At 39.9% G+C, this 26,963-nt stretch overlaps 1 protein-coding gene across 4 annotated transcripts in view; it reads right to left on the bottom strand.

Moving 5' to 3' along the window:
* TIC40 (hydroxyproline-rich glycoprotein family protein) overlaps positions 1 to 26,963 on the bottom strand; it is an 85,969-nt gene that overhangs the window by 36,257 nt on the left and 22,749 nt on the right. For all 4 annotated transcript variants that reach the window (XM_010245604.3, XM_088887324.1, XM_010245605.3 and 1 more), the window contains 4 exons: positions 20,333 to 20,439; positions 20,176 to 20,242; positions 18,739 to 18,817; positions 12,825 to 12,865 (listed from right to left, as the gene is read on the bottom strand). In XM_010245604.3, coding sequence (XP_010243906.1) covers positions 12,825 to 12,865; positions 18,739 to 18,817; positions 20,176 to 20,242; positions 20,333 to 20,439 — 294 coding nt within the window. The remainder of the gene's footprint in view (positions 1 to 12,824; positions 12,866 to 18,738; positions 18,818 to 20,175; positions 20,243 to 20,332; positions 20,440 to 26,963) is intronic.

Here is a 26,963-nt window from a genome sequence, read left to right as displayed (position 1 = left end):
GCAACAACAGAGAGATCAGTTGGAAGTGGCACGTTTCCTTTCTGGATTAAGGTCTGAATTTGAACTGGTCCATGCCCAGATTTTAGGTAGCAGTGATATACCCACACTATCAGAAATTTTTTTCCAGAATCAGAAGGGTTATGAGCCTACATACAGATAGTGCTCCAGTATTAGAGATCTCAGCCCTAGCAGCAACCAGAGGTGGTAGAGGGGGCTCACGTGGTAGAAGCAGCTATCCCAGAGGGGTTAACCGTGGTGTGAGAGGAGGTCGCAATGGTGGTAGAGATGAGAATTTTAGAGGTCATGGTGTTGGTGTTGGTGTTGGTGGTCGAGGCTATCTCAAGCAAGCTCCCCACTCAATTTGGTCTTTGTCCTCGAAGACCAACTTCGGCTTGTGGCCCGAACTTCTTGTTGGTGAAGGAAGGTTCTTCAATTGCTCCACGAACATGGTTCCTTCCAAGGCACGAACAAGAGGTTGGGTGGAAGGTTTTTGGGTGCTCTTGATGGTGGGAAAACCTACAGCTAGTCCCTAAGTTAAGTCCTTGCTTGAACGCTTCAAGGTAAAATTTTGGATGTTCTGCTTTGGTGGAAGGAAAGTTTGTGGCCAAGGCTGGGTCAAAATGATAGTTTGGATTTTTCGAGTGTTGGTTCCCGTGCATTTTTGCCCAAGGATAGTTGCTCACTGGTCTACTACGTGGTTCGGCTTGTGGAAGGGTGAGAATGTGGTCCCTATATAGTTTGGTTGGCACTCGCTCTCCCCGATGATTAAGGTAGTAGGTATGGTTACAGTTGAAGTTGGCCTTGGGTCTTCTCTTGGGCCCATCAATTGCGGGCGTATGCGGCTTCTGCTGCGAAGATGGCTTCTGTTGATGTTGATGCTAGCACTAGTGCAGCTATTGGCGCAGGTGCTGGTGCTGCTTTGGGGGAAACTTCTTCTTAGTGATGACTGCCCAACCCGTTCCAGTGCTGATGTGAGATGTTGGAGTGGGGGTCTTCATTGTTGGCATGCCACTGGCTTCATGGTTGCTTGTCTCTTGGTACAGTTGTAGGGCTGAAAGTTGCTTCCCGTGTACCTGGAGAGCTGATGTCACAGGATCATGCATGGAGAATGCTCGTCCAAGATGAGTAAATGGTCAAGGTGTGGCATGAGGGCTGCTTCTGCCTGTGTCAAGAACTCTACTCCAAGGACAACTTGAAAATCATCCAAGGGAACCACAGATAAATTAACTTTGCCTTTCCATGGTCCCACTTGTAGGTCTACTTCACGAGCCATGCCTGCTACTGCCTTGGCCCCCGAGTTGACGGCCTTGATCCACCCTGTTTGTTTGGTAGTGATCAAGTCGAGTCGCTTTGCCTCCGTAAGTGAGATGAAGTTGTGGGTGGCCCTAGTGTCCACCAATGCTTGGGCCGGCCTCCCGCCGAGGGTGATGTCTACATATTTCAGCCTCATGTGGGCTTTGGTGGGCCGTTTGGATGTGGCCTCTTTCTTTACCATGGCATTTATAAGTTGGAGGGCACCACCTCCTAGTGTCGGTGTGGGCTTCTCCTCATCACTAAGTTTGGCGATGAGGGCATTGATTTTCTTCCGCATAGGACAATCACTAGTCCAATGCTTTTCATTACAAATGTAACAAGGTGAGGGAGGAATCGTAGGTCTCCTAGTGTACCGGTGGCCCTAATAGCTCTGTTGTGCTCCTTGTGGCTCCTTTCCTTGATAATTGTTAGGCATGTCAGTGTGCACTGGTTTCTTCTACGTGGAGGTCAATTGTTGATCTCCCCCACTCAAACTCAAGGTACATGGGCTAATGGCTTTTGGTCTTCTTCATCAGGTGTCCTTAGGTCAACAAGCTGCTCAGCTACGGCCATGGCTGTGGCGAGGTCCTTCACACCGCGCCATTGAAGTTCAAGCTCAGCCCATGGCTTGAGACCATCCATGAAATTGAACAGGAGGTCCTTTTCTGACATGTCGGAGATCTCAAGCGTCAAGGCTGAAAATTCTTTGACGTAGTCATGTAGCGATTCTTGCTGTCTAAGCTTCTTCATTCTTGTTCGCGCCAGGTACTCCACATTCTCAAGGTAGGAATGACGCTTAATCTCATGATTGAATCCAACCCAAGTGTCAATGGTGCGGGTGCCACATTCAATGTCTTGACAACACCTACGCAACCATAACATTGCAATATCATTCAAACACATAGCGGTTGTACGTACCTGAGTTTGGTTGTCACTAATGCCAACGGCAGAGAAATATTGTTCTAGTTGCCACAGGAAATTGTCAAGCTCCCTAGCATCCCGAGCACCCAAGTAGGGGTGTTGGCTCACGGATCTTGATGTGCATGGGAGCTAGGGTGGCTGAAGTGCTAGTAGAGTTGGCCACTGCCCTTTTTAGGAGAGTCATCCCATCTCTCATCTCACCGAATTGGGCTTGAAATATGTCCAGCATGCCCTGCAGGCTACTCTGAGAAGGCCCCGCTACCGAGCATTGTAAGTTGGCGTGCATCTCTCTGAAGGCACCATTGAATCGCCATTCTAGTTCCACCACCGCATTCTCAACAGTCTCCAGGTTGTGGTGGAGTTCATCAACCCAATCTCTGGTTTCACCTACTGTCGCCTCGCAACGTAGGATGCGCATGTCCGTGATAGCTAGTTGGTCGACTGATTTGTCACACTTGCTAGCTTTAGTTGTGCGGCCCTTCAAGGCTTGTGTCTTGGTAAGTTCGTCAAGTGGAGCCTCATTGGTGTCGTGGACTTGGTGCAGCCCATGTAGCATGTTGGAACCCAAACACTCCCTCTGAACCCAACAATGGAAGTGGAGCAGGCCACCACCAATCAGCATTTCACTAGAAGACAGAAAGGGTACTGTGACACGCGACAGAGCCCCCAGAGTTAGTTACACTGCCACTAGAAGATTTTATCTCCATGATTGCACACATGTAGGCCAGCTATATTAGGCCCTGATCATGCAATCAGCAGTGTGAATGAATATCTCTTTTATCTCTCTCTCTGAGTCATTTTCTTCCTACCCTTCCCTCTCTTCTCTCCTTCATCTTCTGTTTCAGGAGGTTAAGCAACCCTCGAAAGGGCTTCCAAGGTGAGCGGTAACTCATCAATTGGTATCAGAGCCAGGCTATCCAGATCACAGGCTTCACGATGCCACAGACACGTTCCTCCACCATGGATGATAGGGTCGAGCAGCTTGAGGTCGGATTCCACCAGGTGTTGAACGAACTCAGGGAACTCAAAGTGGTCATCTCAAGCTTCGCCTCTTAGCAACCCTCGAAAGGGCTTCCAAGGTGAGCGGTAACTCATCAATTGGTATCAGAGCCAGGCTATCCAAATCACAGGCTTCACGATGCCACAGACACGTTCCTCCACCATGGATGATAGGGTCGAGCAGCTTGAGGTTGGATTCCACCAGGTGTTGAACGAACTCAGGGAACTCAAAGTGGTCATCTCAAGCTTCGCCTCTCAGCAACAATCCGGCGAGACCAGCCACCCAACAGGATATTACCCCACCGGAAAAGTCACTAAGATCAACTTTCCCAACTATTCTGGTGGAGATCTCATTCCTTGGATCTTCAGAGCAAAAAGATTTTTCGAATACCACGAAACTCCTGCACACCAGCATGTCTCCATCGCTTCCATTCATCTAGAAGGAGACGCAATTCTATGGCTCCAATGGTATCGCCAAAATCATCCCCAGGTAACTTGGGTGGAGTTCACTGAAGCTCTGTGCATCCGTTTTGCGCCAACGGCGTTCGTGGACTACGATGAGCTTATCACTCGGTTGAAGCAGACTGGAACAGTTGCATAGTACTAGCTCGAGTTCGAGCGAATGGCGACCAGGGTACACGGCTAGCCGAAGAAAGCCTTAGTAGGATGTTTTGTGGGAGGCCTTAGAGAAGATATCAGTCTGGAGGTGAGGGCTCTCCGTACGGCGACTGTCATGGCTGCAGTGGGATTGGCTCGTCTGCAAGAAGAAAAAACCGACAACCTATGCAGAGCCAGCAAACCAACCTACCCGAATGTGAGGATTCCTCCACGGGTCGATCAATAGCCCATGAAACAGGTTGGGGATCATCAGAAGCTCATCTTGCCCCAGCCCACTATGCCCTTCAAACGTCTCTCATGGGCTAAGATGCAGGCCTGACGCGAGAAAGGCCTTTGGTATAACTGTGATGATAAGTTTGGATCGAGCCATAAACGTCGGGTCCAGCGGGTGTTTCTCCTACATACAGAGGAAGAGTCGGAAGAGACAGAACCAGAGCACTTAAATGACTGTGAACTGATTCCAAACGGACCAGAACCTGACGGGGCCAAGATCTCCTTACACGCCCTCATCGGCCTCAACTCTCTTCAGTCCATGCGAGTAGAAGGAAGATTGGTTGGCCGGACCGTGATGATTTTGATTGATAGTGGCTCTACCCTGAATTTCATCACTTGTCGTTTGGCAAAGCAACTAGGTATGACTATACAACCCACTCCTCTCTTTTCGATCCATGTGGCTAATGGGAGTCAGGTGTCATGTATAAGAAGGAAAAAATCCTCATACAGGACCACAATTTCGTGGTGGATCTCCACCCATTGGATTTCGCAGGGGCTGATATTATTTTGGGGATTCATTGGTTGCGTGGCCTGGGCCCTGCTCTATGTGATTGGGCCAAAATGACTATGGATTTTCACCAGGATGGCCAGACTTGTCATTTACAAGGGGTGCGGCCCTCTAGTCCCCAAGGTGACACTTTAGCCTCCATGATACGGGCCTCCAAGGATGCGGGACAACCCTTATTTATGCACTTAGGCATCCGGCCCACAGTCCCAATTCTGGGCAACCAGGGTTGTGTCCACCTCACAGGAGCCCAACACGAAGCCTTATGATCGATACTCGATCAGTTTGGCGACGTATTCAAAGAGCCGAACCAATTACCTCCACCCCGAGCTCATGATCATCAGATACCACTCTTCCCAGGTTCTAAACCGGCCAATGTGAGGCCATATAGATACCCTTACTTCCAGAAGCTGGAAATTGAGAAGGCAGTGAGAGAACTATTGGAAAAAGGGCATATACAAACCAGCACCAGCCCTTTTTCAACCCCTGTACTCCTAGTGAAGAAGGATGGTAGTTGGCACTTTTGAGTAGATTATCGGGCCTTGAATCAGATTACAATGAAGGACAAGTTTCTTGTACCCCTCATTGATGAACTGCTGGACGAGTTAGGAGAGGCACGAGTGTTCTCCAAATTAGACCTGCGGTCAGGGTATCATCAAATTCGGGTCCACCAGGCTAACATCCACAAGACGGCCTTTAGGACCCACGATGGCCATTATGAGTTTCTGGTTATGCCTTTTGGACTCACCAACGCCCCCTCCACCTTTCAGGCCCTCATGAATGACATCTTCAAGCCATTCCTAAGACGATTTATTCTGGTGTTTTTCGATGATATTCTGATATACAGTAGGGATTGGGACACACATATGGAACATCTAAAACTCACCCTCACAACTCTAAGGGGGCACTAGTTACATGCCAAAATGACAAAGTGCTCCTTTGGACAAGGACAAATTCAATACTTAGGCCATGTGGTTGCAACAGGGCGGGTCATGGCAAACCCAGAAAAGATAGACACCATCCAGAAGTGGCCCAAGCCCACTACTGTAAAGGCTCTAAGGGGCTTTCTTGGTCTTACCGGATATTATAGGCGCTTCATTACGGGGTATGGGCTTATGGTCGCCCCTCTAATGCGTCTATTAAAGAAGGATTCCTTCGGTTGGGCTGATAATGCCCAACGGGCTTTTGAAGACTTGAAGATAGCAGTTTCTAGCCCTCCAGTCCTCACTCTTCCAGACTTCTCTCAGCCCTTTGAAATAGAATGTGATGCATCGGGTGTGGGAGTAGGGGTCGTCTTGATGCAGAAAGGGAAGCCCATTGCTTATTTCAGCAAGGCTCTCTCAGCAACTCACCAAAGTCAATCCACTTATGTCAAAGAAATGATGGTTGTGGTAATGGCAGTGCAAAAGTGGCGTGCATACCTATTGGGACGCCAGTAAACTGATGAGCTTTGACTACCTCATAGAATATAAGCATGGGCCCGCAAACAGAGTAGCTGATGCCTTGTCACGAGTGGAAGAGTTAAACCATCTGACCTGTTCTCAACCCAGTTTTCCTTTGTTTGAAGCTATACGGCAAGAAGCTAGGTCTGATCCGCAACTGCAAGATATTAGAGATAAGTGGAGTCGAGACCCATCCCAAGTTGTTGGTTACCAAATTGTGGGGCCTGATCTTTTCTTTAGGGGTCGGTTTGTTGTTTCCCAGAATTCAGCCCACAAAGCAAAACTGCTAAGGTTGTTTCATGACTCCGCCTTGGGGGGACACTCAGGGGTGCTACGGACCCTAAAAAGGCTCAGTAGCCACTATCATTGGGTAGGAATGCGTAAGGATGTATTGCACTATGTATCTGAATGCCAAACCTGCCAACAGCAGAAATACTCCTCACAGTCTCCCGCTGGCCTTTTACAACCCCTCAAGATTCCAGAGCAAGTGTGGGAGGACCTCTCCATGGACTTCATCACGGGTCTTCCTCGTTCTGCAGGAAAGGAGGTTATCATGGTAGTGGTTGACCGTCTCACCAAGTACAGTCATTTCTCTACATTACCTCACCCTTACACCGCAGCAATGGTGGTTGACATCTTCATACGGGACGTCGCCAAGCTGCATGGAACCCCAAGATCCATTGTCTCAAATCGGGACCCTGCCTTCTTGCGTTCATTCTGGAAGGAATATTTTCGATTGCAAGGAACCCAACTGCACCCCTCCACGAGTTATCACCCGCAGACTGATGGACAGACTGAGGTTCTTAGTCGATGCTTGGAAGCCTACCTTAGATGCTTCACAGGGGCGAAGCCTCGACAATGGGCTCACTGGCTTCCGTGGGCAGAATACTGGTACAATTCGACTTATCAGTCCTCTGCTGGAATGACACCCTTCAAAGCTTTATATGGCAGAGAACCCCCTCCCATATTACCTTATGAATATGGGTCATCCAAGGTGGCAGAAGTAGAGACCCGTCTACTTGCGAGAGACGAGATTCTTAGATTGCTTAAGTCCAACTTGACAAAAGCCCAACAGCGAATGAAGGCCCACTATGACTCACCACCGCCCACTAAAATTTCAAGTGGGTGACTTCATTTACCTTAAGCTCCAACCTTTCTGCCAGATCTCGGTAGTAAGATGGGCTTGGCACAAGCTAGCACCCAGGTATTACGGGCCTTATAAGGTTCTGGAGAGAGTGGGCCTTGTTGCTTACCGGTTGGACCTCCCTGCAACCTCAAAGCTTCATCCGGTGTTTCACATCTCACTTCTTAAGAAGGCGGTGGGAAATCATACTACTGTCTCATCCAACTTGCCCCAATTCACTGAAAAAGGGGAAATTGACACGGAGCCTATCAGAATTGTGAATTTCCGTTGGGTTCGACGAGGTGGTCAGGTTGTGCCAGAAGCCAAGGTAGAATGGGTTGGGCTTCTTCTAGATGACGCCACTTGGGAACCTTATCTAAGGTTGAATGAGAGGTTTCCGAACCTAGACCTTGAGGGCAAGGTCAATGCTAAGGGGAGAGGAATTGTTGGAACCCAAACACTCCCTCCGAACCTAACTATGGGAGTGGAGCAGGCCACCACCAATCAGCATTTCACTAGAAGACAGAAAGGGTAGTGTGACACGTGGCAGAGCCCCAGAGTTAGTTACACTACCACCAGAAGATATTCTCTCCATGATGGCACACATGTAGGCCAGCTATATAAGGCCCTAATCGTGTAATAAGCAGTGTGAATGAATATTTTTTTTTGATCAATAACAGTGTGAATTAATATTTCTTTTATCTCTCTCCGAGTCATTTTCTTCCTACCCTTCCCTCTCTTCTCTCCTTCAACTTCTGTTTCAAGAGGTTAAGCCACCCTCGAAGGGTCTTCCAAGGTGAGCGGTAACTCATCATAGTATGTCATCGGCAATGTCACGGTTGCTCTTCATTGTGCTGAGTGAGGGGCGATTGACAGGGTCCAATGTGCGTGTAGGAGCTCCTACTTTGATACCAACTATCACGGGGCTAGTTGTTTGGGCCCCGTGTGGCACTCAAATGTGACAAGTAAGCCTAAGCAACAAGCAACAACACAAGAAAAGGCAACAAGATGGCATACGAATTAGTCAAAAGGCACTTTGTATTGCATAAATTGGTGGCAAGCAAAAGCACACAATTTAGTGTCGAGGGGATCTCGTGCTTAACCTTTACACGCTACTAATTCACTCGACTACCTACCTCCCCTCAAAGAGTACGTTAAGCTTTTGGGGGAGTGACATAAAGAAACATCAAAATAGTGAAAAATCATACTGTAGAAACACAATACTGCCATTGGCAATCCCCCATACAAAATACATGCAATGACCCACCCAAGACCCACACTGGACACTCGGATGGCATGTTGTGGGTGTGGTGATGGCACTTGATGGCGCGGAAAAGTGGTCACTTGTGACCAAGGTTCAAAATATCGATACGCTCGATACGCCGGTAGGGGCGTATCGGGCGTTTCGATACTTGTTTTTTTACTTTTTTTTTTCAAAACTGGTTCAGAGGAGCCGGTCTAGGACCCCCCCATCCCCTGAAACGGTCAAAGCCCCGATACACCCATTGTAGGGACATATCAGAAGAGTCCCGAAACGATACGTATCGATATTTCGAACCTTGCTTGTGACATCAAGGCGTTTTAGGAGCACCTCGCCTAGAGGTGCACCTCCAGGAATATGCCTCCCACACCTTTTAAAACATTGTTCTAAACCATGGATCATTAATTCTAGGGCCTCAGATCACACGACTAGATCCTCAGACCTATTTACATCTTTATCCCCTCCCTTTATTGTCCAACCGGTTACTCTTGTTGATGGTATTACCTCCCTTATTTCTAGAACTGGTGATGTTGCTTTACATTCTGATTTCACTTTACTGTTGCTTCTATATGTTCCTAAATTTCCTTTTAGTCTTATGTATGTTAGTAAGTTGAGAAAATCTTTGAATTGATACATCTCATTCTTTCCATCCTATTGCATTTTTAAAGATCTCGAGCACAGTTGTCAAGGCGTCGCCTAGGCGACAAAAATGACAAGGTGGGCGCCTTTTATAATATCATTTATATTGGTGTATCTTATTAATGTATGTGTTAATACATTTCATTATATGCTATATATATCAATTATATTTTATTTTAATGCTTTCCTATTGAAATTTAAAAGATCAAAGGGTTTTGAGAAGAGAAAAAGAAAGAAAGAAAAGAAAAGAAAGGGGAAAGAAACAATAGAATAATAAAGTTCTTTTTTCTATTCTCTCTCTAATTAAATAAAACAGAAACTCCATCCTTGTTTTTTTCTATTTTACTTTCCATCTTGAATATTTATCATATAAAGTTATAACCTTTTTAGCTGCTAATTAATATGAATTTGCTCTATTAAATACTTATTATAGTAGTATTATTTTTGCAAATAATGAAATTAAGATATGTAAAAGATTTTTATTTTTAGATGTGATGATTTGCCACATTTTTAGAAGAAATTTAATGTTCTTAATAAAGAGAATTGCTATTTTTCAATAACATACATGCTGAATGGTATATAAAACTAGGAAACTAGCCAAAAGTCAATTTTTCATATTATAATTTTTTTATCGCCTACGTGACTAGGCGCCCTAGTGTCGCCCAGAATCGCCTAGACGCTTGAAAACTATGATCTCAAGACGAGGAAGACGATTGGTGGTGGGCATGAAGCTGGAGGGTTGTATTATCTAGATCATGGTGGATCATAGACAACTCTTCATTCTTCCACTACACCATTGCAGTGGCACTGTCAGATGAGTCATCCCTCTTCCAACTATCAAGAGTCTTATTCCAGATGGTGTGTTCATCTGTGAGATACAATGTGAAGTTTGTCAACTTAGTAAACATCATCGCCTCTCCTTTGTTCCAAGGGAATCTATTAGAGTCTCGAGTCTTTTTGAACTTGTTCCTTCAAATGTTTGGGGTCCTTGTCCAGTTGATTCTTACAACAGTTCTAAATATTTTATTTCCTTTGTTGATAACTTTTCAAGAATGACTTGGAATTATTTAAAGAAATCTCATATAGAAGTATTTGAATTTTTCTCTTTTTTATGTTGAAATTAAGAATCAATTTGGTATCTCCATTAAATACTTTCAGCCTGACAATGTAAAAGAATATTTCCAATGCCCGTTTCATATGTTCTTTGAATCTCATTGCATAATACATCAATCACCCAGCTCCTCCACTACATAACAAAATAGAGTAGCTGAGCAAAAGAATAGATATTTACTTAACATTGCTCAGGCACTTTCGATTCAAATGTCAATTCCAAAAAATATTGGAGTGATGTGGTTCTTACCTCTTGTTTACTCATTAAATATATGCCCTCATTAGTTTTATGTGGTGCCTCCCCTTTCTCCATTGTCTTTCCTTCTCAATCTCCTTTCCCTTGACCTCCGTGTGTGTTTTCTTCATCTCCTAGATCTAGGGTTGGATAAGTTGGATGCTTGTGCTCTTAAATGTGTCTTTTTGGGGTACTCTCGAACCCAGAAAGGATATGTGCTATAGTCCTTCCCTTCGTCACTCCTTTGTTCTTCCTGATGTACCCTTTGAAAATGTTCCTTTCTTTTCCCCAACCGAGTCTACTTCTCTTGATACCCTATCCCCACATCCTCTTCCCTTACCAGTGGAGGTGTTTGTGACTACTCCTATTGCTCAAGAGTCAATGCAACCACCAATCCATCGAGTGTATGCTCACAATCCTTGTGGTATTATGTTTCATCCTTCTCCAGCTCCGCTTTAGCCATCATTAGCTCTTCCGTCGACGGATCCATCTCATTTAGATCCTCCCATTGCGTTTCGCAAAGGCAAGTGTGCATGTATTGATCATCCTATATCTCATTATGTTTTATTTATCCATTTATCCCCATCCTATCAGAATTTTGTATCTCTTCTATCTTTTGTATTTGTTCCTAGATCTCTTCATGATGCTCTTCTCTCTCTAAATGGAAGAGAGCGATGGATGAGGAATTTCATGCTCTTCAATCTAATCATACTTGTGGCCTCACTTCTCTGCCTCCAGGGAAGAAAGCAGTTGGTTGTCAATCGGTTATTAAGTCAATTCATGCAAAACCCGAGGGCAATCCATTGGGAAGGTGATGTTAGAGTTCTACGCTATTTGAAGGGTGCTCAAGTAAAGGGATGTTGTATAAGAAAGGGAGAACTTTCCTTGGAACGATACACAAATGTTGATTGGGTAGGATCGATTATTGAGAGGAAATCAACAACTGGTTATTATACACATTTTTGGCAGGAAATTTGATTACTTGGAAAACAAAGAAGTAGAATGTGGTGGCTAGGAGTAGTGTTGAGGCAGAGTACAGAGCCATGGCCCACACTACATGCGAGTTGGTGTGGTTGAAGCAACTATTACAGAAAATGGGAATATCAATCACAACTCCCATTAAGCTTTTTTGTGACAACCAGGCAACCATTCATATATCCTCCAATCCAGTGTATCATGAGAGAACTAAACACATAAAGGTGGATTGTCTTTTTGTAAGAGAGGTGATTAGTGGAGAAAATTACTACCCCATATGTAAAGTCTAAAGATCAACTAACTGACCTATTTACCAAAGGCTTAAGTGGTGCTCGAATGAAATACATTTGTTTTTAGGGGTATTACTATAATATTCATTTCTTTTTGAGTATAACATATTGGGGTGGCAGTTGTGTCTCTCTAGATAGAGACTGTTTGCCCTATTCTCTTCGTCACCCTCTTCTCGTCTTCTCTCTTGCTTCTCCTCCTGGATCATATCAAGAGTGTTTCTTCATTTATTTAATTAAATACAGGTCTGATATCATGATCACTGGTAATGTTTAGGAGAGGCTGCATCATGTGCCTCTCCAAGGGATGTTTGTAAAGCTTTATTCTTCTTGATTATTGAAATTAATTTTCAATTATCAATCAAGAAAACATTTCATAAGAAAAAAGATATTTGATGTGTACATAACTATTCATTTGTCAAAGAATTATCAAGAGAAAGAAAAACATCAAATTAAGAGTTCCTCAAGTATCCATAGTGTTGGAGTCCAACGTAAAGCTTTATTCTTCTTAATTAATGAAATTAATTTTCAATTATCAATCAAGAAAACATTTCATAGGAAAAAAGGCATTTGGTATGTACATAACTATTCATTTGTCAAATAATTATCAAGAGAAAGAAAACATCAAATTAAGAGTTCCTCAAGTATTCATAGTGTTGAAGTCCAACGTGCAACTGACATAAACACTTCATCCATAAGGAAAGTCCGTGCAACTGACAAACCAGAAATGATTCCCTCCCTCTCTCTCTCTCTCTCTCTCTCTCTCTCTCTCTTAACGAATAAAATTAGCTTACAATATATTAAGTACATTATAAGGGATAGCATATTTATGTCCACGTCCTGGATAATAGGAAATGAAGAGCCATATCCCTGAGAATTCTATATCTATTTAGTATATGGAGGAGCATCCAACTTCTATCTATTTCGAAGGAAAATATTTTAAAGATCCATTCAATTAAGGAAACATAAAAAGTAAAGCAATATATAAGCATAATAGATTGTTGAAGGCCATTGCTTTTTCATCATTCAGAACTGAAGGGGAATGCACAAGCCCATTTTATTAGTTAACTTTATTGACATCTTTGTATATGCAACAAAGCATCATAGAATGTTGAGTAAATGCCGAAGAGGTAAATAACTCACATTTGAAAGTAGCTGGGTTTCTCATCTCTTCAGGCAAATAACTGCAACATTAACCAAAAGAAATTTGAAATTTTTAATTGACAAATAAACAAGCAGAAATTGCAAAATATATACTAATAACAATTTGTAAATGTAATATCAAATGTAAAGCATTGTGTGTTTATGTATTTATATAAAGAGATGAGGTTAAAACAACAGAAGGTATGTGTGTCTTAAGGAGATCTAAGCAGGGAGAAAGTTGAATCCTACAGACTTGCACACCCAGGATGGGAGGCAATATAACAAAACAACCCAAATTCTCCTATCAACAGCAGGTTATATGAATAAAACCAACATGTTTCCCATATAATAGACTTATATGAAGGTTTGCTTTGTAGCTAATCCTATCAAAATGAGATGGCTACATAGAAGCATATCCACTACTCCTTGGTTTTCTGCTATAACAACATAAACTCTGCTGGTTATTAAAAAAAAAAAAAAGGAAAAAACTACGCAGCTCTTTACCAATTACCCCATGATCCCCAAGTGTTTCTTGTTTTTTTATAAATCCCCAAGTGTTTCTTGTTTTTTATAAATCCCCAAGTGTTTCTTGCTAATTATATTATTCTAAATTAACTTCATAACTTGTTCTTTACTTTGCACAGATTCCAAGGACAACATATCTGAACTCATCTTCAATCATGCTAGAAAACTCTGTAATATGATCTCCACTAGTAGAATTTGCATTTCTCCCTCAATCTTTTGCAATCTTGCTCCCAAAGCTTTGCCCATTTGTAGCTAAAAGTGCACCACAAGTTTTTTTTTTCTCCATGGATAAACTCCGGTTAGGGTTTCTATCCTGTCAAAGTTAGAATTTGCAAATAATACTCAAACTTTAGGTTCCTATTCTATGATCCTGAGTCTACTTTTTCCAACCAAAGGCTAAGATCAGAAAGACTTGTAACATTAAAACCAGAGTATTAAAGAATTTCATTTTCATCCAGTCCCAAACATGAGTGAATCAAAGGAATACTCAGATCTGATTTCTCTATATACCTAATTAAGTATATATATGGTGATGCAACAACCAATGCTAAAACACCTATGGGACAGCATCCAATTTCACAGTTACAATGGGCTTCCACCAAGGTTCCGCACTGTTGTAAGGCCTATTTAATTGTTTCTTTGTAGTTTCTGTTAGTAGGCTGACTTCTTAAGATACTGTCAGTTAGTTACTTTTCTTTTTTCCCTATTAGTTTGGTTCTAGGGTGTGCTGCCAGGGGCATACTTGTAATTTCCATTCTTTTTATTAAGTTAATATAAATAGAGAACTGGCGTCAGCCAGTAGTGATTTTTCCTTTTCCTCTCAATCGTATCTCCCTTTCTTCTGCTTCTCTCTCTCTATCTCTCTCGTCTCCCACTCTCCATGAATGATTACATGGTATCAAAGCAAGGTTTTTTGGGCTGTAAAAGAACTTCGATCCCTCCTGTTTTGAACCTGCTTCGCCTTTTCTTCCTTCTTTAAATTCTAGGACGTGGAAGACAGAGAAACCCTAGCAGATTACTGGCAGCACCTCCTGTGTTTTTTTCCTTGGTCGTAATATCAAGGAAACCCTAGTCGGAGAAGGGCAATGCTGATAGAGACTCTCTTCCTTCTCTGTTCGATGCTGTGAAGTTGATTTCAGGTTGGCACCTTCGTACAGGTACTGGATTGGCCAAGGGTGAGACAGTTGAACATGATAGGTGGGACCAAGAAAACAGTAAGGTGATGTCTTGGTTCCTCGCACCTTCCTTTATTTTCCATTCCCATGAGAGTCTTTGGTTGTCGTGCCTTTGTCCATGATTTGTCTCCATCTCGAGGTAAGTTAGACCCTCGGTCCATTCCTTGTATCTTTCTGGGGTATCCCTCATCTCAAAAAGGGTATCGGTGCTTTGATCCCATTAGTCGTAAGTTTTTTGTCTATGGATGTGTCCTTCTTTGAGTTTGAGCCATTCTTCCCTGCTTCTCCTCAGGGGGAGAGTAGTAGTGTGGAAGAGAAGCAGGTTCAGGTATCTCTTCCTTGTGTTCCGGACCTTGCTCATTTTCGTGTCTTCCAACGTACACGCCGTAGAGATCAGCGATGTGATAGAGATGTGGAGCAGCTAAATACTGAGCAACCGACACCGTTAGACTCCCAGGAGGTAAGTCCACTCCCTAACCCTACTCCTACTATGGATGACCTTGACATTCCTATTGCTCAACGAAAGGGAGTCAGGTCATGCACTACCAAACACCCCATTACCCATTTTGTCTCGTATGATCACATTTCCCCCTCATACCGAGCCTTCCTATCTACAGTTGATTGCATCCTTGTTCCCAGAAATGTTGTAGAAGCCTTAAAATGCCCTGAATGGACAGATGCCATGAAAGAGGAGATTAATGCTCTTCACAAAAATCAAACTTGAGAATTGGTGGATCTTCCAAAGGGGAAAGACCCCGTGGGGTGTAAATGGGTGTTCACAATTAAACACAAGCCAGACGGAACAGTTGAAAGGTACAAAGCAAGATTAGTAGCCAAAGGGTACACACAAATATACGGGGTTGTTGACTATGATGAGACTTTTGCTGCAGTAGCTAAGATGAACTCAATTAGGGTTCTCCTGTCCTTAGCTGCTAATCTTGACTGGGAATTGCATCAACTGGACATAAAGAATGCTTTTCTGAATTGTGACTTAGAGGAGGAAGTATACATGGTTCAACCCCCTGGATTTTGTGCCAAGGGAAGTGAAAATAAGGTGTGCAAGCTGCGAAAGTCTCTTTATGGCTTAAAACAATCTCCTAGAGCCTGGTTCAGTAAGTTTCACATGGTAGTTCAGCAGATGGGCTTCAAACAATGTCAGTCTGATCATACACTTTTTGTGAAGAGATGTCAGAAACAGGTTGTTGTATTGATAGTGTATGTGGATGATATCATCATTACAGGAAGTTGGAGTTCAGAGATACAAAAATTGAAACAATTCCTTGCATCTAAATTTGAAGTGAAAGATCTAGGTCCCCTGAAGTATTTCCTTGGGATTGAAGTTGCCCGCTCAAAAAAGGGTATCTTTATCTCTCAAAGGAAAGACACCCTTGATCTATTACATGACACAGGCAAATTAGGTGCAAGGCCGGCAGATACTCCCATGGATGTTGACCACAAGTTAGGTGACTGTGATGGTGAACCTCTGAAAGATGTGAAACAGTTCCAAAGGTTAGTGGGAAAGCTGATTTATTTGTCCATGACCCGTCCAGACATTGCCTATTCCATTGGGGTCCTAAGCCAATTCATGCACTCTCCTAAGAAACCACACATTGAGGCAGCAGAGAGAGTTCTTAGATACTTGAAAAAATATCTCGGAACAGGTGTTGTGGATGACTGAAAGTCCACAAGTGGGTATTGCATATTTGTGGGAGGAAATCTAGTGACCTAAAAAAGCAAGAAATAAAATGTGGTAGCAAGGTCAAGTGTTGAAGCTGAATATAGAGCTATGGCACATGGGGTGGCTGAAGTCCTTTGGCTAAAGAATCTTCTAGGGGAGCTTAGAGTTGTTGTTCATAGTCCTATGTCTCTTTACTATGACAACAAGGCTGCAATAAACATCGCCAGCAACCCTGTCCTACCTGAGAGGACCAAGCACATTGAGGTCGACAAACACTTCATAAGGGAAAAATTGGAAAAAAGGGAAATTTGCATCCCTTGTGTCAACTCCAAGGAACAACTTGTTGATGTCCTCACAAAGGGGCTTCCATACTCGCGGCACAATGAGTTATGTGACAAGCTGTGCATGATAGACATATTCAGCCCAACTTGAGGGGGAGTGTTGCAAGGCCTATTTAATTGTTACTTTGTAGTTGTTGTTAGTAGACTGACTTCTTAAGATACTGTCAGTTAGTTACTTTTATTTTTTCCTTATTAGTTTGGTTCTAGGGTGTACCGCCAGGGGCATACTTGTAATTTCTATTCTTTTTATTAAGTTAATATAAATAGAGAACCGGCGGCAGCCAGTAGTGATTTTTCCTTTTTCCTCTCTCTCTCTCTCTCATCTCCCACTCTCCATGAATGATTACAAGCACTTTGCACTTATTTATTTGCATTGATCATGACAATGCTTTAAAAGCACAAGGCACAAAAAAAGCAGAAATGGCCTTTTGTGCCTGAGGCGCAAGGCACACACACCTTTTTGAAGCAAGGCACAAAATTCAAAAAAAAAAAGTCAAAAAGATAAGCAAACAAATGTAAATAAATAAAATAAAACAATTATCAAAAAATGTAAATAAATAAAAAATATTGAAAATAATAATAACTAAAAATACAAACTTCAAGTTTAAACTAAATATTTATAAAAGATTATTAGCTCAAATTAAAACACATAACTATAACATATAAAAATATACAAAGTGGAAATGCATACAACAAAATTAAACTTTCAATTCCTTTACTTCTTTCCTAATTGCACTATTTCAAATGGATAAAATGAACAACATTAGCAAGAGATGCAAGGCACATAACAACTATGACAAACATCTTGTCTTCCCTAGAAACCACAAGAGGGGAGGGGGAGGACCAATAGAATGCTAATATTCTATTTAACTATTCAGGGTGGAGTTGTGTTTTCCAAGTGATGTGAAAAGCTAATTTGGTGCTTAGCATGCCTTAAAATGTCCCTAATTTTCCTAAGATTTCCACAACATATTTCCATTTCCATGGGTAATGACACAAAACTTACCAGAATTGACAAATTCCCCAATAAACACTACCAGCACTATGTGAAGTACAAGAGATAGTATTATAACATAAGTCCGTGACAGTATCGTAGATATGTGGAGTACAAGAGATAGTTTCCATGACAATACATATTCCCCAGCCAACACTACCAGTACAAGAGATAGCATTACAACATAAGTTGGTGACAATATTGTACATATGTGGAGTAACAATGGCATTACCCGTTTAACTTACATGATTGCCACGTTGAGATAGCTCAATATCCATTTCAAGCATGAAGTTAAATAATAGTTTTTATTTGTGTAATAGATTATTTGGTTGATCTATTACAACCATTTACATTCTATTTTGCTTTAACGCATTCCATCTTGAAGCTCTAACTCTTAGGGTTGATAGGGCAACACCAGAACATATTTTTTTTGTCTATAACCTTAGTTTTTTAGATTTGGAAAAAGACAATAATTTAAAAAGGTTTGCCTATGCTTCTTTTATCATTTCATAGAATATCAATCTATATTTTGCATATTTTACAATGTTTCCACCATGTCTATAATTTTTACAATATGTCCATATGATATTTCTAACATTTCCAACATGTTTCTTATATTTGGATGACCGACATTTCCACCAACACCAACATTCTAAACCTTGGTTTTTAGTGCTTAAGATGTTTGAGTAAAGCAGGTAATGTGGCTTGGGAAGTATCCGGCAGCAGTTTTTTGCAGTGGGGTGAAAGAAATGCCCAAATTTTTTAGGGTGAACAAGGATCAGTAGAATATGTAATTAAGAAAGTAGTGTGTATGTTTTTTTCTTGGTTGGCAAATCACAATTTATTTATAGAGAAAACTTACAAACTCTTCTTTTACTAAGGGAAATCTCTTTTTAATGGTTGGGTCTTGACTCTTGAATGGGTTTATGATGTTGATTTGGATTGATATCCTTGTTCAGATCTTCTTTGTACAGGGTTTGCCTTTTGTTATTCCATTTTTTTGGTAATGAATACTCGCTTCACTGTTTTCAAAAAATATTTACTATTTAACTATTTATATAACTATATAAAAAAATCTTGCAATTAATCTTGAGTTGCAGGAAACAAGATCTAAGAAATTCATTCAGGCCACAAGGCATCACCTGATGCAAGACAAAATGTAGAAACACAATTTAAATTTTAAAATAAGAGGTTTACATACGGATAAACCATCTTTTGTACTGTTGGGTCTTCCATCATTTTCTCCAAAGCTTCAACTGATAAGACAGAACCAGATTTTCCTGCCCATGAATGCATAAAAGCTTAGTCGGGTTCTCCAAAGAAACATTATTGGTGTCTCCATATCGGAAAGGAGAAGAAGGTAATCAACTTTGCCCAGAAAATAAAATGATAAATTATAAACTAGTCTAGTAGAGTATGGCAAAGAATTGTGCTATGACTATTTGAGAAGAGAAGAATGCAAGAATTTGTCTTGAAAAGGAAAGGGGTAAGGAAGCTATGAAACAATGTGTTATGACTAGGGTGATTCATTGAGTCAGAACAATGTGACAAGACAGAACCAGTTTCTTTTTGTTTTTTTTTTTTTTTCTTTGACAAGTGAAGTGAAATCTTATTAAAGCAGCAAATAAAATCAGTACAATCATCTCTTAAAGAGGCACAAGGAGTTACCTCTTACAATAAAACAAAATAAAAAACATATTACAACTGTACACAATACAACAAATTTCTGTTCTCCCCTTGTGTAGCTAGAGAATCTGCGATCCCATCAGCTGATCTCCTCACCCAAAGTATTCTCACATTCACATTTCTGGTAAACCATTTAAATTTCATCATCTCATTCCTAAAACACCATAAAATAGACTCCAGTTCCTGTAGCCATCCTATCACCAGCTTTGAATCCCCTTCAATCTCCATGTTAGCCATTGAATTCATATGCAATCTGTACTCCTTGCATGGCAGCAAGCATTTCAGCCCTGATGGAATCACCACTCACACTGGACCAAAAAATAAAGCTATGACAGAACTGTTTTTATCTCTCATCACCCCTCCTATTCTAGAGGGGCCAGGGTTGCCTTGACTTTAGGGGGTGCAGTTAGCAAAAGACTTGGATTTAGACAAATTGATTATCGAAGATGATTCCAAGATGGTAGTGGGATGGTTAAAGAATCCAGAGACTGCTAGCTGTGTAAAGGGACAAAAAGAAGAAATTTAAATGGCTTACTAGTAAAATGATAGTGAGGATATGATGGGAGAGAAGATCAGCCGGTATGTTGGCTGCTCTTGGCTAATCAAGGGGTTAACAGGGTTCAATTATGTTGGGCTGAATTGTAATCTGATTTTTGTGATATTTTGTAAATTGAGAGGTGTATCTCATACCTCTCTTTGGGATGCATGTATTGCTGCATTTAAGGTTCTAAAAATTGAAGTTACTTATCAAAAAAAAGTCACGTTATAAACTAGTTATTCATATACAGCACAACCAACAAGTAAGAATAATTGTTAAGCCGAGGTAAAACAATAAGAAGAAACGAATAGACATTGTGAACAAGGGAACAATTTGCATTAGCTAGTCAAAAATAATGGATATGAAAACCAAGTGTGCCAAAATATCAGAGTTCACAAATTACTGTTAACTCACGATTAGATTGGGACTGCTCCCTAGGAGATCCATTATCTTGCTTGGCAGTAGTTCCATTTTGTGAATCCTTCACAGAAATTTCAAAATAACTTACAATGGAAACCTAATATCAGAATACCAAAGCCCCTCAAGAAAGAAAACTCATGAACATGCTTACTTCACCAGCATATTTAACTTCCTGGGAGGGAGTTGTCTCAATTGATTCTTTAGGACTTTCAAAGGCAGACTTCTTCGACACCTCATCTGGAGAAACATCTACAAAAGCTGCATCAAAAAGTTTAATAAGAATAACCAACTAAAAAAGGATATTCAAAACCAGATTAAAATACATAGCAAGTAGAAGCATCTCTCATAGGCTCAATGAAATCATGAATCCCGTTTTGATTTGAATCCAAGTCCACAAATCCTTTTTCTGCAAAAATCTTACAATTACTGTTTGAAGCCTACAATTTGTCATTTTATTTTGTTAATTTTTAGTTTTGTCAAGGTAACTTGTTTTAAAGACCACACTAGAAATTGACTTATTTACGTTATTTAAACCATATATTGAGTTTTTTATGTAGCATACATAGGATAAAAAGTCATTTTATGTAGATTATTTTACTTTCAAGTCAAACTTGATTATATCATCTTAGACTTCTATTTATAAGTGGTAAATTCTATTGATTTAGGTACATAAATGGTAGATATGGATTAAAAATAGGGTAGGATCACTATTCTATATATATTTTGCCTTTTGGCAAATCTATATTTTATTTTTTGTTTTGAAAAAATAGAAATAATCTTACGGATGTTTTTTTATGAATGTATAAGAAATAATGTTTCAAACAACCATCCTTTGCAGAATGCACAATATACCTAGTCTAATTTACAAGTGGGGTTTGTTGTAAGTTGGACAGGTTCCTAGTCACTTCGGTATGAGAGGAATACTTTGGGTCGACGGTACTAAAAAATTTGGCGAGACCAATTGCGTACCACTAGCCATTTTTATTCCAATCTGAAGAGATATCCTTTAGCCCTACAGCTTTCAGGTTTGAAAACATGTGGATAAACGGTTTAAATTTATGCTAAACCACTCTCAGTGATGGAAGAGATATCGACTAGCCATTTTCAGCTTTCAGCTTTCATTTTTATCATAAACCACTCTCAGTTTAAGGAGAATATAGAAAGGTGGTGGAAGGAGTGTCATTTGGAAAAGTGGGCTGGTTTTAAATTTATGCTAAAATTAAAATGGATTAAGGAGAAGCTCAAGTCATGGAATGTTCAGACCTTTGGAAGGGTGGAGGAGAAGGTGGAATTGTTAACTCAAATTGAAACCTTAAATAAGACAGAGGAGGAAAGTAGGGGATTAAGTGATGATGAAAGACAAAAAAAGAATGAAATTGAAGGCAGATTTGGAGACAATGATAAGGAGGGAGGATATTTGTTGGTGACATAAGTAAATGTGTAAGTGGTTAAAGTAGGGGGATGGCAGCAGAAAATTTTTCCACCTGATGGAAAATGGAAGAAGAAAGAAAAATCTGATTTCTGGGATGTTGGTCAAAGTGGAGGAAATAAGGGACAAAAATGAAATTGAGACTTTTGAGAGTGAATTACTCTTACATTACAAGGCCTTGTATGCACCTTGGTGCCACAGAGGCCTGTTTTTGGAGGGAATTCAGTGAGAAAGAATTCCATCAGAATTGTTTGCAAGGATTGAGGAACCTTCTTGGGAGGAGATAAAGAGGATTGTAATGGGGATGAGCGATGATAAGGCCCCTAGGCCAGATTAGTTCACTATGGCCTTTTACCATGTGTTAGGAAAATTTGATGAGTTTTATAGGAGGGGAAAATTTGCAAAGGAGAAGAATGCAACCTTTGTCTCACTAATTCCAAAGTGTGTGGGAGATGCCTCTAGACATGACTTCAACCTATTACTCTAACCACAAGTTTGTACAAAATTGTGGCTTAAGTGCTGACAGTTAGACTTAAAAATGTGTTGCACTTTGTGGTATTGAAAGAACAAGGGACTTTTGTTAAGGATAGGCAGATTCTGGAACAAACTCTAACAGCTGATGAGGCAGTGGAGACAAGAAGAAAAGGCATTGTGTTCCAACTGGATCTGGAGAAAACTTATGACCATGTAGATTGCGGTTTCCTCTAATGGGTAATGGAGCAAATGGTTTAAATTAGAGGTGGACAAAGTGGATAATGTGGTGTTTGCATGGTTTAAAAAGTCCCCAATTTCCCTAATACTTCCACGACATATTTCCATTTCCATGGATAGCGACACAAAATTTTACCAGAATCGACATTTCCCAATGAACACTACCTGCACTATGTGGAGTACAAGAGATGCTTCCTATGACATTCCCATTTCCACTTCCATGGATAGCAACATGAAATTTTACTAGAATCGACATATTCCCTAGTGAACACTGCCAATACTATGTAGAGTCCAAGAGATAGTATTATAACATAAGTTGGTGACGATATTGTAAATATGAAGTAACAATGCAAATGTCCACCTAACTTACATGATTACCACTTTGAATTAGCTCAATATTCATTTCAAACAAGAAGTTAAATATTAGTTTTTTGTTTGTATAATAGATTATTTGGTTGATCTATTACAACCATTTACATTTTCTGAGTTAAAACTTCGCTTTAACTCATTCTTTCATAAAGCTCTAAATCTTAAGGTTTACAGGTTAACTCCAGAGCATATTCTTTTGTCTATAACCTTAGTTTCTTAGCTTTGTTTAATGATTTAGAACAAGATAATAATTTAAAAAGGCGTGTCTATACTTCTTTTATCATTTCATAAAATACCATTTTATATTTTGCATATTTTACAATGTCTCCGTCATGTTTATAATTTTTACAATATTTCCGACATTTCTGACATGTTTCTTATATTTGGATGAATAACATTTTCGCCAACATAGACACTTTAAACCTTGGGTGTTTGAGGAGCATCCATTTTGCAATTCGTATCAATGCCTCCCGAAAAGATTTCTTTTAGGCATAAAGGGGTATAAAACAAGGAGACCCATTGTCACCAATGTTGTTTATTTTGGTCACCGAGATCTTTAGTAAGCACTTGAAAGGCCTTATGAAAGAAACACTTCAGTGGGTTTAGGGTGGGAAGATAAAATCAAGTAGTTTCTCATTTGCAGTTCACAAACAAGATTTTGATCTTAGGTGAATTTAGGGAAATTCAAGAGGTCAGAGCCATGAAACACATATTGGAAAGGGAGGAGAGGATTTCTGGTTTGGAAATCATGGTTTCAAATGTGCCAAATGTCGCTAATGTCGCCCGACATATGTCGATGTCGAGGCTCACCAACATGAAAGTGGATGGTAATATAAAAATTACATTATGTCGGTCGACATTTCCTATATTTCGGAAATGTCAACCAAATCGATCCAAATAACCAAAAAAATACAGTTTTTCCTATTATGTCGACAAGATGTCGACTAATGTACATTAAAAAAATAATATATTAGTATATTATATTAATATAATACAATATATTAATATAAATTAGTCCATTAATAATTTCTATTTAATAATTCAAATAAAATATTTATAAAAAGAATTAACAAAATATAAAAACAAAAGAATAAATTAAGTACTTTATAATATAAAACATAAAATATTTTTCAAGTAATAAAATATTAACTAGTTAGTATTTTTAAAATATTTATTAAAATCAAAAAATATTTATTAAATTTTATAATAAACCATTTTCTACATTTAATATAAAAAATCAGAATAAATTTTATACTAAATCATAATTTATTATAAATTTAGTATTAAATATCATAATAAATTCATTAAGTTTTATAAGAAATCAGAATTTATCATAACCTTAATACTACAAAAAGGAGAATCAGTTTATTAAACTTATAATAAAACATAATGTATTATAACTTTAATATTTAAAAAATCAGAATAAATGTATTTCTATTTACTAGTGTGAAATAAATATATTAGAATTTATAATAAATCAGAATTAAAAATAAGAAAAGAAAATATCAGATAACCTTGTAAAAACATCAAAATGCATAATAAATCAGTAAATCGTCATTTACTAATTTGTTATTGATCTTAGTTTCTTAGCTTTATATAATGGTTGGGAATAAGATAATAATCTAGAAATATGTATTAATGCTTCTTTTATCATTTTACAAACTATCTTTGCATATTTCCACAATGTCTCTAATTTTTACAATATTTCCCCTCGACATTTCCGACATATGTCCTATATTTTGGTAAGCGACATTTCCATCGACATCAACATTTTAAATCTTGTTGGAAATTAACTTTGGAAACTGTAATTTGGTGGGAGAGTTAAGAGATCTTATCTCCCCTAAATCTGTCTCTGTATATATTTCCCCTTTTATTAATGAAAGTTGTGAGTTATTGATCAAAAAAAATTGTAGTTTGGTGGGAATTGGTTTTGAGAGAGTGGAGTTGTAGGAGTGTTTGGGTGCTTTAGGGTGTAAATTGCAAGAGTGGCCAATTAAATGTTTAGGGCTTCCTTCGGGAGGTAGTCCTAGAGATATAAGAGGGTATTATTGAAACATTGTCAAAAGGTTGGCCTCTTGGAAAAACACTTACATCTCTGAAGGGGGAGAGGATCAAGTCCATACTGTCCAATCTCTCTGAAGGGGGACTTGGCTTTGATGGGTGAGTGGGTTTGGAGGTTCCAAAATGAAAGAGGGGCATTAAGGCATTTGGTCACCCAAATGGATGGAACTCGGGAACTGCTTGGGGTGTTAAAAGAATAGCCTTTCCAGGTGTTTCGGGCAGCAGAGATAGAGAAGTCTTTTAATTTTATGTTTCGGACACTCCTGTCTACTATTTATCATAAACAGGGGCATATTTGCGATTCAACATCATTTTATTATTAATATAAAGGTGGTCCGACTGCTTAGAGAGGATTTTGAAAGTTTAATCCTTCTCAAAAACAGATCGGCAGCTTTCTCCCTTCTCTCCTCTCTTTTCTCTCTTCTCCTCTCTTCACCGCTCTTCTCCTCTCATCTCTCCTTTCTTTCTTCTTTTCTGGTTCAAACTTTGTTGTTGATCTGCTGTACCACATTTTCATAGGGCCAACCTTGAAAAGCTCTTGGAAAACAACTTTGACTATACTTCCTCCCTTCATGCAAAATATAAGATATTATGTTGTCTGAGAAAGAGGGAAGAAGTTTTAGGAAGATACTGTGGTGTTAAAGAAATGCAAGGATACAAACCGGTGGAGGAAGTGTTTGAACAATGATAAGGAACGCTCATTGGAATGTGATATTTAGGGAGTTGAAAGGCATTTCCCTAAATGATTTGCTAGAGTGGCAGGTTGTTGTTGAATTGCAGATAACAAGACAACAAAGGTTTGTTTAATGGTCCCCTCTTGCTGCTGGGGTGTTTAAACTCAACGTTCAATGATGCTGCCTTGGAAACCCAGAGCTTTCTGCTGTGGGAGGAGCTGTCAGGGATCATTGTGGTAAAACAATTCTAAGTTATTCAGGTCCAATGGGTCAGGGTAACTCATTAAGGGCCAAACTTTTGACTTTATTCCAAGGATTAAGACTGCTGGTAATGCAGGAAATGAGGAATGTAGAAGTAGAGAATGACTGTCAAAAGGGTGCTTAGGAATGCTAATATACTGTCTGATTCATTGGCCAGTGAGGCTGGCTGACTCACTAGGTACTGCCATGAACACCTCAGTCAATTGGGTGCTTACGAGTGCTAAATGCTAGCTGGTTCATAGGGGAGATTAGTTTTGCATATGTTGGCCCACTGCCTGCTTTTGTGTACAGTTGGGAGTTTTATTAATGAAATATATACTGTTAGCTATCAAAAAAAAAAGAAGGAAAGAAATCATGCTCCATACTTGTCTTGGGTAGAAAATCAATTATTAAGAGGTTCGCATAGTTTTGAAATCACCCTATCCACAACTACGTCAAACTGTGAGCAGGAATCTTCAAACTAGGGAAACAAGAATCTGTAAGGTCCACAATAATGTTGTAAAAGAGAAGTATTAAAGATTTAAAATAAAGGTTTTGTAAACTTCTTATACGTTAGTGTTGACGCCAAATTTTATAGATGGTACCGATTACTATTAGGAAATTATTGAGTGTGAATTTCAAATAGTTCTTATAGATGCTGAATCCTAAGAAAACTGGCCCTTGATTCTTAGAAATATTTTAACTCCTTTTCTCTTATTTTACAAGACTATACTGATCACCACCCCAAGACAGAAGATTATAGAACTCACAGGTCATCACCCCTTACATGTTAAATATGTTGGACCAAAGACCAGCTCTGATTTACCACCTTCTCCTTCAAATCTTCTGATATGGTACCCAGACTCTTACAGCATTTGGTACTACTTCTTAAGCTTTTCAGAGTACTCATGGTCATACCAGGAGACTTGGCTTCTCTGATTGCAGCCTGGCCATCTAAGGCATTCAGTACCAGGAGAAGGACATTGTGGCAGAAGCTCCTGAGGCCTTGTGCTGGTCTATATGGTTGGGGTGTAATAGTAGCATATTTACTCACGTAGGGACAGATCCTGACCGGTTCACTGGGAAGATTGAGAGGTGCTTAGTTGAATCAGCATGTGTTCTGAAGGAATTCAAAAGCATGAAAAGAGAGATGTTCTTTAAACAATGGGAGAGGATCCTTTTTGTGGATTTTGTAAATGAGTGAACAGTGAACATACTATATTAGCACTTAGCGGTACATCTTTTGTATAGCTGTATAAACCTATATAATCACATCTTGTACCTAGTTTAAGGGAATC

The sequence above is a fragment of the Nelumbo nucifera genome, chromosome 5 (assembly GCF_055504915.1).
Source record: "Nelumbo nucifera cultivar China Antique chromosome 5, China Antique-T2T, whole genome shotgun sequence".
Classification (NCBI taxonomy): Eukaryota; Viridiplantae; Streptophyta; class Magnoliopsida; order Proteales; family Nelumbonaceae; genus Nelumbo; species Nelumbo nucifera.
This window is presented reverse-complemented; position numbering and strand designations above follow the sequence as displayed.